This window comes from Parasteatoda tepidariorum, chromosome 10 (genome assembly GCF_982258835.1).
Source record: "Parasteatoda tepidariorum strain Cologne lab strain chromosome 10, Ptep-v5.0, whole genome shotgun sequence".
Lineage (NCBI taxonomy): Eukaryota > Metazoa > Arthropoda > Arachnida > Araneae > Theridiidae > Parasteatoda > Parasteatoda tepidariorum.
In genome coordinates, this window is record NC_141764.1 from 54572068 (window position 1) to 54587023 (window position 14956).

The window sequence follows — 14956 nt, forward strand, 5'->3', positions numbered from 1 at the left end:
TTATCATAATAAATGGATCTTCATTTAAAAAATTCCTGCATTATTTTATTAGGTGTAAGCAATGATTTTTCGCACTCTATATGGGAAAAAAATTAAATAAATTTTACCTTTGTTTTTTATTGTAAAATTTCAAAGATTTTAAAAGTTATAATTCTATATCCTATCCCTATATTTGATGAAAAATGTTTTTTAGACTAATATTGTTTTTTCTATACTTTAAATGCATCTTTATAAAAAAATTAGCTTTATTGGTATGTGTTGGATTTTGTTGAGAGCAAATCAGACTGAAAGTCACGTAGAACAAACTGAAAACTTAACTTTTATTTACATCAAAAGCAATATAAAAACAATAAGATGTTGCCAGCACAGGAAACTCAAACTATCTAACTAATCTCGAACTCAAACCTCAACATCCTCCCCACCCTGGTCGACCTCGAGGGGGATGACCAGAGCTACCGGACGGGTTATATTGTGACCATTAACTCTCAGCTCACAGGATCTTATTTTTCCGTCTCGTCCTTCATGCAAGTTCACCACTCTAGCTTTCTTCCACATGTGACGTGGTCGGACATCTTCTTGTAGAAGTACAATATCGCCAATTCGGATGTTAATGATATTGTCCTGATTACGAACTTGATGAAATGACCGCAATTGAAGCAAATATTCCTTAGACCATTTTTTCCAAAAGCAGTCGAGTAAGTCCTGCTGCTGCTTGTAGAATTTTCTTAGCTTTGTGTTGTTATTTGGGCTGGATGGAATGGCCGTTAGTTTCCGTCCTGTCAAGAAATGGCTTGGTGTTAAGGCTGTGGAACTGTCATCTTCGTATATCAATGGTCAGCTGTTCAGAGCGGCTTCTATTCCAATGAGGGCCGTGGACAGACCTTCCTCGTCAAGAAGTGCTCGTCCGAGTAACTTTCGTAAACATCGCTTGACAACTCCGATTAGGCGTTCCCACCAGCCTCCCCACCAAGCCGCTCGTGGGGCGATAAATTTCCAAGTTATGCCATTTTGGGCATAGTATTGCTGAGTTTTAGCTGATGACAGAACTTGCCATAGCAGAATCAAGTCCTTATTTGCTGCATGAAAAGTGGTAGCATTGTCGGTATAGATTGTGTGTGGGAGTCCTCTGCGGCCAACAAAACGTTGTAGTGCCAAAAGAAATTTGTCTGTGGTAAGATCCGACACAAGTTCGATGTGTAATGCACGTGTTGTTGCACAAGTAAATAGTGTTATGTAGGCTGTGTCTCTTGATTTCAAACATCGAATATTCACGGGTCCAGCAAAATCAATTCCTGTGGTAGTAAATGGAGCAGAAGGTACAACTCTTTCAGGAGGTAAAGGAGCCTCGATTTGTTTTCCGTATTTCGCTTTGGACAGCTTGCAAGGTAGGCATTTGTGAATAACTTGCTTTATAGCTTGACGTCCTCTTAAAATCCAGAAGGTTGAACGTAACTCGGACAGGATTATACGCACACCTAAATGGTGAAGTCGTATGTGTGTATGCTGGAACAAAAGGTGGACAAAATAGTGTTTACCATCGAGCAATAAAGGGTGTCGAGTGTCAGAAGAAATGTTTGAAAATTGCAGCCTTCCCCCAAAGCGTAAATAATTATCTTCAAGAAAGGGATTGAAACAGGAAATTTTGGATTTTTTCGGCAGGGACGTTCCGCTTTTAAGGCATTTATTTCAGCTGAGAAACATTGATTCTGTACAGTCTGTATCCAATAGTTTTTAGCTTTCTCTATTTCATTACAATTCAGTTCATGAGTTGTGCGTTGCTGAGTCTTACAGTTGTATACAAAACGTAGTATCCAGGCAGTCACACGAAGAAGTTTCGTGTAAGAACTATAACGAGATATGTCTATGATGGGTTCTGTAGTTGCAACGTAGGAGGATTGAAATTTGATTTTTCGTGATTCAGCGTCAACTAAAGGCTGTGTACGTGTAGATAAAACTTTGATAGGCCAAGTTTCTGGATCATGTTTTAGCCATTTCGGACCGTGCCACCAAGATTCTAAAATCGATAACTGTGATGGAAAGGTACCACGAGTAAGATGATCCGCAGGGTTATCTGTACCGGGACAGTGGCGCCATTGTGCTGAAGTAGTGTTTTGAAGAATTTCTGTTGTTCTGTTGCAGACAAATATTTTCCACTGGTTAGGATTTCCCTTTATCCAACTTAAGGCTACAGTAGAATCGCTCCATAGTATGGCAGTGTGGGATTTCATGTTCGTTTCCTTGCAAAAATACTGGAGTAGGCGTGCTCCTAGTAGTGCAGCTAACAATTCAAGTCTCGGAAGGGTGACCCTTTTGATTGGGGCTAGTTTATTTCGACTGCAAATGAGATGGATCTCTGTAGAAATATCATCTGCGTGACGAGCGTACAAGCAAGCACCATATGCACGTTCCGAAGCGTCGCAAAACACATGTATGGTAACGTCGAAATTTTCGGAAAAGCCAATCCATCTTGGGATGCATATTTCATTCAGATGATGTAATTCATTTATCCACTTGTGCCACTGCTGTGCTACAGATGGAGGTAATAGTTCATCCCACTGAATACCACTAAGCCATGTATCTTGAAACAATATCTTTACAACTACTGTAACTGGAGCAAACAAGCCTAGAGGATCGTAAAACTTTGACATCAACTTCAGTAGTAAGCGTTTTGTTACTGGCTCTTTACATGCTTGAACAATTTTTGTCTGCACATCAATTTGAAAAACATCACTGTTAGTATCCCATTTAACACCCAAGACTTGCGTAATATCCTTAAACGAGACGTTTTCTTGTTAAAGATTTAAATCGTTGAATTGCGACTTCATAATTGTTCGTCGAAAGTTGAACTTCTGGTTTCCAAGGCAATTTTACAACTCTTCTACCATCGATGATTTCAAAAGATTGATGAAAGTTCGTCAAGAGTTCAGAGTTGTGAGGACTTATTTTTTGTTGTGTTGGTTGTATACCAATGCTCTCTAAGTTCCAGAAATTTCGTACCACATTGTCTAATTCCTGAGTTGAAGTATCCACATCAACATTATGAACCGTTGAAATGAAGGAAACTGTTGCGTGTGATCGAGTTCCACTAAGTACCCAACCAAAACTTGATGGGACCAAGGCCAGAGAATCCGACAACCTGACTGGAGCTTCAGAATTCATAACAATCCAGTAGTAATCTGCACCGATTAAAATCTCAATTGGTAAGTTCGACAATGAATCATCTGGATCAGCAAGTTTCATTCGCTTGTTTTTAGCAAAGAGTGAAACATCCATTGATGAAGGTAGGTGTGATGCATATTTGTTGGAGCTTTCGAATGCAGTTACATTAACTTTAGATTTGTCCCAGATACTTGATAACTGAAATTTGACTTGTCTTCGCATGTAGCCGACATTAGCTGGGGATTCGAAGGCTTGAATGTCCAAATGTCTGGTTGAAATGACAGGAAGTTTTAAAGTATCCACAAGATTAGAAGAAACGAAACTAGATTGACTTCCACCATCCAAAAGACAACGTATCAGCTTTGTAATGCCAGTGGGCCCAGTTATGAAAACTCGCGCAGTTTGCAAATGAACGAAATTGGAAGGCGATACATCAATTTTGTTTGTAGATGTAGCCACAGGCAGCTCATTGGTTAGAGGTTTGCATATTGATGTATGGTGTTTTCTCTTGCATTTGGCACAGCGAAATTTTTCTCTTCGGGGGCAATTTTTTTTGGTATGTCCTCGGTTAGTGCACAAAAAACATCTATTACTAGTCTTCAATTTCTGTATGCGCGCGTCTATGTCCGTTACAACATTGCACTGTTGAGGCCAATGTCCGACAGTTTCACAGAAAGGACAAAATGGTGACATTATTTTGCTTTTGGTAACTGATTTAGAATTCACATTAAAATTTTCTAAGGAGGATTTAATAGGATAGTCTGGAGCAAGTGAACCTTTAATATTACTTGCAGTAATTGATCCCTCGACCTCTTCTGATAAAAATTTCATTAATTTTGAAATATCGCTTTCACCAAAATTTTCACGTTTGGCATGTACAATCCAGTTACGACAGATTTCATGAGGAAAAGCACGAAGTATTTTAGGAGCCAAAATTCTTCCGTATGATTGAGTTTTTTCTCCTAAAGCATCTAAAGCCTGTATTCTTCGATTACAATCAATATATAACTCATTTATTGCTGCTGGAGAGTGATTTTTGACAGGTTTTAGGTTTTCTAAATAATCGAGATGAGCCTGTATTATTTTATCTTTATCGCCATATTTCGATTTCAAAATATTCTTTGTTGTTGCATATGTTTCTGCAGTTATATTAATTCCATCAACTATTCGTTTTGCTTCTCCATCTAAATATCCCCGCAAAAAAACATGCTTGTCAATCAGCGATAAATTTTCGTTTTTGTCGATACAGTTTTCAAAACGCTCCCAAAAACTATGGAATTCTTCAATTTCGCCGTAAAACATATTTATTTTTATTGTAGGCAACTTTACTGTAACATTTGAAGGCGAAGCTGAAAAATTATTTATATTGGCAGCTGTTGGCGATGTTTCAGAAATTGAATTCGTGTTCCGATTCGCTGTTCTTTTGAAATTAAATAACGCCAAATGAGCATATTCTGTGTATCTTTCGCATTCTATTATGTCTTCCTGATATTCTTCATCATTTAAAAAATTATGTATTTCATCGTCTGCCAAGGTTAATTCTTTAATTTTATCTTGTAAACGTTCAATGTTGTATTCTTTTTCAGTTTGTGTACTAGCAGCATTGTTCAATTTCGTCGTTAGTTTTGTAATGGCGGTACGAAGCGTTGTTCGTTTGCGTTTAAATATTACAAGTTTTTCACTACCGGTAGCCATTCCAATTCAGATTTTTGACGAAAGTAATTATAAAAGGTTCAGTACGACTTACCGAGTTATTTCGGCACCAAATGTTGGATTTTGTTGAGAGCAAATCAGACTGAAAGTCACGTAGAACAAACTGAAAACTTAACTTTTATTTACATCAAAAGCAATATAAAAACAATAAGATGTTGCCAGCACAGGAAACTCAAACTATCTAACTAATCTCGAACTCAAACCTCAACAGTATGTAACTCGTCAAGATCTAAATAGAGATAGGATATATTTTACACTAAATAGTGTATATATTCAAATATCATGAATAAAGAAAAATGATAGTATAGCCTCAGTTCTAAAAACATGAGCCATACAAAACATCAGAAGAAAATATACGATAACAAGTTGCAACAAAAAAACCCGTTTTAACCTATTGTGGAATTATTTTTAAATGATTCTCAGAAGTCGAAATATAATGCTAACGACAGCCTTAAATGATTTAATCAGAAAAAAAAATCTAAAATCTATCATTAGAATTACAGCTATGTAGGGCAATAGAAATTAGTTTAATATCCTTATTTTAAGCATATCTTCCATGTTCTTTTACTCAACGCTTAAGAACACTCATACACTTCGTACTCGTACATATTCCTCATACGTCAATGCAAATTTAAAAATCAAAATAGATTGAAATGTAAAAACTTTGTTAATAATAATTATTCTAAAGAAATGATCCAATGCTCAACTAATTTAATCTGTCTGTAACTAAAAATCAGTCAATTTAAAAAAAAAGTAAAAATTAAATGCAAAAATGATCCATTTAAAAAATAAATATCAATCAATCAATCAAAAAATCAACAAAAAAATAAAAAATAAATCAAAAATAAAATCAATATATGTAGTTTAAAAATTTTAAATTGCAGACATTACAGCTTAGATCATGCATAGTTAAGGCTTCTCTATTTTTTGATAGCATTTATCCTTTTACCTCTTCTATTATGGATCTAAACTAAAATAAATTATCAAATGCAACTCTTAGATTTGATCTCCATCAATTAACATATTCAAAACCTGCTATTTGTTCAAAATTTTAGCGCAATAATATTGCGCATAAATATTTACTTCATATTTACATTTAATTGGAGATGCTTTCTTTCTTTGTTTTACTGCAAAAAAAGATAACGGAAAAATAAATATTTGTGTTTTTCCAAAGAGCAGATACAGTAAGAGGGAGTATGATCATATAGATGGATTAACCTCTCAATTGAACATACATTCTGCTAGAAGGGAAGATTCATCTGTCTTTTCTTGTCGAGCATCCAATCTCTACGGACATGACGATTCTACGGTAGAATTGGTTGTACAAGGTGAGTTTATACATATATTTATTCTTTTTTTTTTTCAGTGAAAGTAAACTATCACATATTTTGGCGCTTAATTTCACCAAAAAAAAAAAGGATCTGTTGATCTGCCCTCGAATTTACACCATCTGCTTTTCTAAATTTATTAGAAAACCTTATTTGTAATAGTTTTCTTGGTTTTATAATACTTTAAAAATGTCAGGGATTATCCATAAATATTAGATATGAATGTTCGTCTGTGTGTCCTTCATAGACTTCTGAACCATTCGACAGAGAGCGCAATGATACTTGCCATACTGATTGTCCATAGCTTGAAAAAGGTCACTGTGAACGTTCGAAAATTCTGCTACGAACCATTTGTGTGGGATGGACGAAGAATGAATTTTTTCATAGGATTAACATTAAGCATTATTGCAATTTAAATTGCAGACGATTCTTATTTTAGATCACAGCTCCAATTAATGAACACTTATATATCTCGGTGAAGCCATAGTCTCACCGAAAATTATTTTGCTTGTTTTTACTAATTAATTATTAATCTTTCATTCTTTGTGATGTCCGGTGAGCTTTAGTAAAATTAAGGATAACGTATATATATAATAATAATATAGAGAAATTAATAAAGATTAATAAAAAGAAAAGAAGAAAAATTATTACAATAAAATATTTTTGAAAATTATTATAAAAATATTTAATTATACTATAATTTTTAAAATTATTATTATTATTATGTATTATATGTATATATATATATATATATATATATATATATATATATATATATATATATATATATATATAGTATTAACTCAGTGGCGCGACAGCCCATAGAGGGCCAAGGCCTACTGTGCCCATCTCAGTTTTCTTGACCTTGGGCTCTAGGGTGCAGGAGAAAATGTTCCTGTCAGGTAGTCAGCCGAACGCGGTACGCCCAGTGTTTAGTTCCCAATCATGCTTGGTACTCCTTTATCGACCTACTGAAGGGATGAAAGGGTGAGTCAACCTTGCCCTGCCCGAGGATCGAACCCAGGGCCTGTGGCACGGGAGTGCGAAGAGCTACCACTCAGCCACCGGATGTCATAATATAGTATAGAGTAAAATAAATATTTGCGTTTTCAGTTAACGGAATTTAGCACCATAGCCAACATTGGAGTTCGCATGGCAATTATTGCAATTTAATCTTATTTTATCTAGCTATTCTTTGAATGAGATTAATCAATTAATTAAAATAAAATCACGAAAAATGCGCGCTATTGAAAATTATAATCAAATTTTTAGAATTCCTTCCGCAAAGCTATTCAGTCAAAAAAAAATTCTTAACTGAATGAAAATAACTAAGTTATTCTTCCTTAAATTATGACTGCCAATTTTATAAAGTGATTATAGGGATTTCATTTAAATATTATTTATGTCTAGGAGGATTTTGTGCAACTTTTCTCGATCTTACAATCATAATGAAATCAAAGCTTTTATAATATTTATAGGCATTAGTCAATTTCTTAATCTGTAAGTATTATAGACACCAGGGGCAAAACTAAATAAATTCTGAATAGCTTCATATGTATTGTCTTTATTCTCATTAAAATTATCAGTTAACGAAACAAAAGGTTTTCAAAGCATATATTATTAGATAATTACATTTGTTTAGAATAAATTAAAGCAGATACATTTAGCGATCGTACAAATATTCAAATTTTAGAAATTTGGGAAGGCAAAAGATTTTTTGTCTTGGCTTTTATCACGCTTTATCTGCTACATCAGGTTTATCTAATATTGATATAGAAGGATTGAAAAGTTTGGTGTTGTGGATAGTTCAAGTAACAGTGTCGAAAAATAGAGTAAAATAGGATATAGTAGTCGATAAAGTAGTGGGATAAGGTGTAGTAGAGTAGAGCATTGCAGAATAATATTTTAGACACAATAGTGTTAAGCAAAATATATTATAATTATTTACTAATGCTTATATTTTGCATAGTATATTAGAAGAGAAAAATTAATCTAATAATAAATTAACTTTACTAATTAATAGCAAAAGTGAGAAAGATGGTTGTAGTTTAAATTTGTTTTTGTTGAATTTTACCAGTTGATGAAAAATCAAGAAAATGAAAATTAAATTTGATGCATATTTTCAATTTTTAAATTTTGCTTAATTTGTAATTTTAAAGTGTGTTGTAAATTGTAAATTTTGTAAATTTTAAAAGTTTGCTTTTCAGAAAAAGAAAACACAATTTTTGGCTGATTAACACATGCCAACCTCGCTAAATAGTTATTCGCTTTTTCAACCAAATTTATTTAAAACATGTCTAATGCGTAAGACATGTTCATCAATGCCAACATGTTCATACTTATATTATTCAAAGGAGAAAAAAATTATTTTAAGCGTATACATTACGATCGTAATTTCAAAATTCTTGCGATTTTATTTTTATTATCGTTATGAAATGAGTGGATTTGCCTCAAAAGGGAATGCATAAAATTCAATATTTTTTTCAAGCTAAAAAAATATACTTTTATCCGTAATTGCAATGTAGCATTTGCAATTGCAATTGCAAATTACATTTTGTCATTTTTACCCTTTTCCTCGTTAAGACTGTGATAGTACAGTGGTTTGTACATTCCACGGACATTCATTAGTACATGGTATGTACTAACTACTATATAATCACAGCCTTAAAGAGGGAAAGGGTAAAAATTACAGAATGTGATTCAGTGACCCGATGTCACATTTTTGCACTTTCCTTCTTCAAGGCCGTGATCGTCTAGTGGTAAGTACATTCCAAGGAATGTTCGAAGACCACTATGAGATCACAGTCATAAAGAGTGACTACATGTCACCTACAGTTCCGTATCGTCTAATAAAAACATAAATTTTTCAATAAAACATTCCAATAAAGTTGTTTTTATGCTAAAATTTCCTATTCTATTTTACAAAAAATTTAATTTAGAAACTAATACTGAAAAAATTTGCCGAACATAACAATGCTTTGTTCATTAAAATTAAAAGTAGATTGTTTTAAAAATATTTTCAAGATAAAAATGTTTCAAAGTATTAATTAATTTTTAGAAAACGTAGCACATACTACATAAAATATGCATATTTATGACCCAGTTAAAAAAAAACACAAATGGACTGCGTCAAATTTCCGTAATAAGTGACAAATCAACTTTTTGTTTAGTTGTAATTACTTTCGTGAAATATTTGGATGCATTTCTTATCAGCACACCCAATTAAACTATTTTTTAATTGAAACGATATGCATAACTTATTAAAAAAATCTAAGTTTATTCCTAATTTATAAATACAATTCATTATCAGAAATTGCTTTTTCGTTTTGCACTTTCTGAACTTTATGATATTCAGTTATGATTATGAATTTTATGATATCATTTGTTCCAATTTTTCTGCTATTTATTTTATATCGATGTTTCCAAACGCTACTTGTTCATTTAAAATGTGAGTAGTGCTTCTAAATAAAATGCAAATAAAAATACTAATTTTTGATATTTAAATTGTAGTTAATAGCATTTAAGTTGATTAATTTTATATTTAAAACATTTTATTCATGAAATTACACATCAGTTAAAAATTGATGTACAATTGTAATTATGAAACTTTTATGTGCTTCTAGAGAGAATTTAATTTATTAATTGTCGCTTGTAAAGAGACAATTTTAAGAAATTAAAGCTTAAATGCTTTTGATCTTTTATTTATTCTACTTAACCGGCATAGAATTTATAATTAAAAATTTATTTTGCTCATTACTCGAGGTAACGTAAAGAATTTTTAGTTACGTAAAATATTTAATTACATTAAATGTCTTTGAAAAAATTTCTGAAAATGAAAATTTTATGTATGACCTAGTTTAATGAAGCAATTTTCTTTAATATTCAAATATCTATATTTTGTTAGAAATAATTCCTAATTGTTATTTTTAAAGGATGCATAATATATTTTAAAACTGATAATTAATTAAATTAGGCATTACTTTAACAAGAAATTATTTATTCAAACATGAGAAAATATAAAAAAGTAGTCTTTTTAGAGAAAATACCTAATTTTCGCCTTGTATTCTCAAAGGAGCTTAATTAAAATAAATGCTAATGTATGCGTAAAAATATGAGCAACTTTGAAACACGTTAGTCAATAAAAATATTCAAAAATAAATCTTAATTATGTAAGTTTAAATAAATACGGAGAAAGCATTTCTAAAATAGAATCAATATTTATTCAAAAATAGTTTTTTTTTTATAACCGCAGTCAAATAAAGTATTTTTCAATAAATAATTAAAGCAGTTATTCATAGAATGGTTTCAATAATCATGTATTTATTTATATTATTTAAAAGTTAAAGATTTAAATAATTATTGCATTTGAGAAACTAATTTCTACAAATCATTTCCGTATGCAAATTTAATTACGCCTTCTCAAAAATTCTGAAATTTAATTTATTTCTTTTCTGGGAACAATTATCGCTTGATTTCAACATTTAGAAACATTTTCATCGTGAGCGTTTTTAAATATTTATTAGGTTTGTTTCATCATCTTTGAAAATTTGAGAAAAGCTTTTAAATATTTCCGCATTTTAAATGTGTAGATATATAAAACAAATTTTAAAAATAATATCCTATAAAATAATATAAATGTTTATGAAATATAATACCTAACATTTACGACCAGTTTAACGTATTCTTTCGTTAACAAATTGTAATGTAACATTAAAGCAAACTTATTTCAATAGATACAAAAAGATGTAACAAATTGGAATTTGAAGTAGGTGAAATATTTTGACTAACGTTAACATTAAAAACTAGTATTCCTTAAATAATTCTTAAATTTATACTTAATAGTTAACTACTAATTACTCATATTGAGAGTTTCTAGCATGTTACTAAAACATTTTATTAAATAAATCATTTTCTGAAATTTAAATATTCCATTTGTAAAAATTGATTTCTTTAAAATGCCTTAATAGTTGCTAAGTTTCATTAACATGCTTCAAATCCTTAAAATATTTCAAATGTGTATAAATTAATGGTTTCTAAGAAATTACAATTTCTCGCAAGACATCTCAAAACGAGTCTCCAGTTCCAATAATAAAGCTTTTGACAGCTTTTGGTTACATTGAAAACTCAAATGATCTGACTGACCTTCACTTTTAAAGTGGTAAAAAAATTACATAAGACCCTGCACAAATAACCCTTTTTTCAGTTACGGTTATAAAATCTAAAATAAACCTTGAAAAGGTGAACTTATCCGTGATTTCAGATCACTTCCTTTTCTTGAGTTGCAAATGATAATTCATCCTCGAATTCAGAAGGTTTTTCTTGCCATGTTTTGTTAAGGCAGTTTCAATCTTAATGTTGTTTTTGCATTCTTAATGTGAACCTCCAGAAACCACCAGAATATGGTAAAATTAACTTTGTGTCTGTCTCTATAGGAACACTAAAGGCCTCTTTAATTTTTATCGAAGCTCTTCGGTGTTAATCTTAATAAACTTTACAATTAAATAAGGTTTTATAGTATGTGATAAAATTTGGTAAACGTGGTAAAATTTTGTAAATTTACCATAATGCCTTAGAGCAGTGTACAACAACCATATTTTACGTTAAATTTACATTTTAATTTCGCATTTCTTACTAAAAGTCTAGTTATTGGAACTATTATTTCAAGAACCAGAATTTCGCTTAACCAGCTTAAATGCCATTTATTTTGTTTGTTTATCATTGACCATCATTAACCAGAAATGTCATTACCATACCGTATCTCATTTTTGCCAGAATTTACTAAATTTTCGGATTTATTGACGTGTATTCTCTTGGAATTTTCAAAACATGAAATCTGATTATTTTTACTGATTATACAAACCCAATTTTATAGATCATTTGTCTTAATTTCATTTTAGACATGTTGCTAATACTCTGAAAAAAAATTATATTTTCATACTAAAATTTCCATTTATAATTAATATTTTCTTGGAAGCTGCATGTACAAAAGAATATTCTTTATTGCTCTATACATTATTATTTTTTTTTTTCATTCTTTTAAGTACATCCATAAAACAGCACAAGATTTTATTCATTATTTATTATCTATAAATGCATTTACCTTTTCTGTCTGTACGAAAATAATTTAGTTAGAATAATTAAAGAAATACCAAACAATAAGTTTTCAGACGGACTATTCCTATTGGTCAATCATTTTAAGTGCGAAGTATGTAGATCAGGGAATTAACTATGTAAATCTTCGCATCCCAGCCACGAAGGAAAAAACTAAATGGCTACTAAAAATTCACTTGCCTCTTTTACAACTGTTATTGCATTTCAGTTGGAAGAGAATCTGCTTGAAAATATAATTAAAATATATATCTTCCATTTCATAACAATATATTGAGTCATCACATTTACTTTTATTACAACTGAATGTAGCTAAAAGTTCAAATTAATTGTCATATAAATTAAGCTCCTTAATTTTTTCCTGCATCAAGTGCATCCTAGCACTGATACACAATTTTATTCATTCAGATCCCCTCTACAAATACTCTACGTTTACCTTTTCCTCTGCCTGTACAAAATAATTTGGTTAGCAATAATTAAGGAAATAGTGAACAATAAATTTGCAGGAGGGTAATTCCTGTCGGTCAATCATTTCAAGTGCGAAGTATGTAGATCTGGGAATTAACTATGTAAATATTCACAGCTCAACCGTGAAGCAAAAGACTAAATCGCTTCTAGAAGTTCACTTGCCTCTTTGGCAATTATTTCTGGAGCGCATGTCAGTTGGACATTCTTCTACTTATTGAGACTCAGCCTCGAAATATAATTAAAATGATTCCTTTGTGACCTTAAGGCTTCCGAGGAGTGGTTCGAGAAACGCGCTCTAAGTTCATTAATTAGATTGCAGGATAGAGAATAAAGTACTTCAAAATGTGCGCCAAATATAAGAGATCTTAGAGAGAATTTAGGAAGTAATTTATTTTTAAAGGATTTCCAGGTATTTCATCTCAAATGTTACTATTTATTTATGGATCTCACGGATAGTTTTATTAGAAGAATGTTACAGAGGGCTGTTGGACAAATCCTCAGCATTAGGTATTTTTTGTGATTTATTACGTAATAAATTAAAAACTCTAATGGTATTTTTCAATACCTGAATTATTTGAATTTTAAGACATAGCATTTAGCTTTTAAATTTATACCCAGTTAACTGTGAGAAAAATCCCACAAAACTTTCATAATAAGAAAAATATTCTTTTAATATTTTTTTAGTGTAAACTAAATCAAGCAATTTGCTTCAAAATGAAAAGTACACTGATTATTTTTACTTGATATAGATTCAAAAACTAATAAATAAACAAATAAAAAACGAATATATAAATAGCGAATAATAAACAAATAATAAAAATAAAGTTGTTTCACATTGTATTCAGACCATTTTGCTATTATTAGCTGGAAAATCATATAGAAAGATCCAATGCTCCCTGACTGACTTCCATATTTATTTTAGTTGTCTTCAACATACAATTAATAATAGTCATTACAGTATTGTTTTCCTATAAAATAATTTTTACCCACAATTTAAAATTATTTGCTTGTAATATTTATTTTTATTATTTTACTCTGCTATTATTGAAGATTTTGATTCTGGTTGCATCGTAAATTAAGAGTTTAAAACTAAAAGAGTTGCTCCTTCGTTAAAATGTCATTCTATGCTATTACGCTACATTTTAAAATATGCTTATTTAAATTGGTCTATAAACTAATTAACAGCTCTGTAATTTCTCTTAATTTTAATGTAAACTACATTTCTATGTTATAAATTACCGTTAAAGAGATTCATTAAATGAATTAGAATTCAATGATCAGCTTCACGCACAGTGTGATGAGGCATACAAAATTGTATTGAATGTATCAGCCTGTTTGGTGTAAAAATCTAAATAACCAATTAATTGTAATTAATCAGCAGTGTTGAATGATACACTAATCCAAAAGGAATGTACCAATTCAATACACAGAGCTGTGATGGCTCAGGGGATAAAGCCTTCGCCTTCTAATTAGGTGAACCGGGTTCGAATCCCTGCGATGGCTGGTCGATACGTATTCCGCATCGAACTTGAACCGACCACTGTTCGGACACGAAATATCCGGATTGTAGGTCTGAGTCCCCTCGCTTTCAGGATTACCGTGGGAGGTTCTCGTGATCTTCCTCTCCATGTAACACAAATGCGGGTAGGTTCCATCAAAAAGTCCTTCACGAAGGCAAATTTCTCTCATTACTTGATCCATGAATTTCCTTGTCTTCTGGATTGGGTTCAAAATTACAAGGCTACGTAGTTGAACATTAGTAGTCGTAAACTCAAAAATTGCGTTGGTCGTCCAACGACGGTTATAAAATTATAAAATACAATATATGAGTTGAAATAATTCATAAATTTCTGGTTACCATTTATTTCAACCCTCGTTGACTTCATGTAATAAGTTCAAGTAATTCGCGTTTTAAGAATTTCAACTCATCAAAATTAAATGTAACTATATATTTCATACGCGAAAATGATGTTATTGATTTTATCCAAGAAATGAGATTGAAAATTTATAACACTCCAGCAATTTTACTGAGGAATATACCTTGTAGTGATAAATTTTAACTCATTTTTTTCTACTTTAATTATAGTTGATTTTTCATCATTTGGGTTAATAGAAACAAGTTTCAAAAGTTTATCCGTCAACAAAACAAATGTTTGGTTTAAGGTAGTTTTAAAACTACT

General features: G+C 31.1%; 1 protein-coding gene across 1 annotated transcript in view; it reads left to right on the top strand.

Annotated features, from left to right (window-relative positions):
* The window catches only part of LOC107452972 (cell adhesion molecule Dscam1), a 257172-nt gene that overhangs the window by 193792 nt on the left and 48424 nt on the right, over positions 1-14956 (top strand). Inside the window, exon 13 of the mRNA XM_071184720.2 lies at positions 6052-6200. Within this exon, the coding sequence (XP_071040821.1) occupies positions 6052-6200 (149 nt within the window). The remainder of the gene's footprint in view (positions 1-6051; positions 6201-14956) is intronic.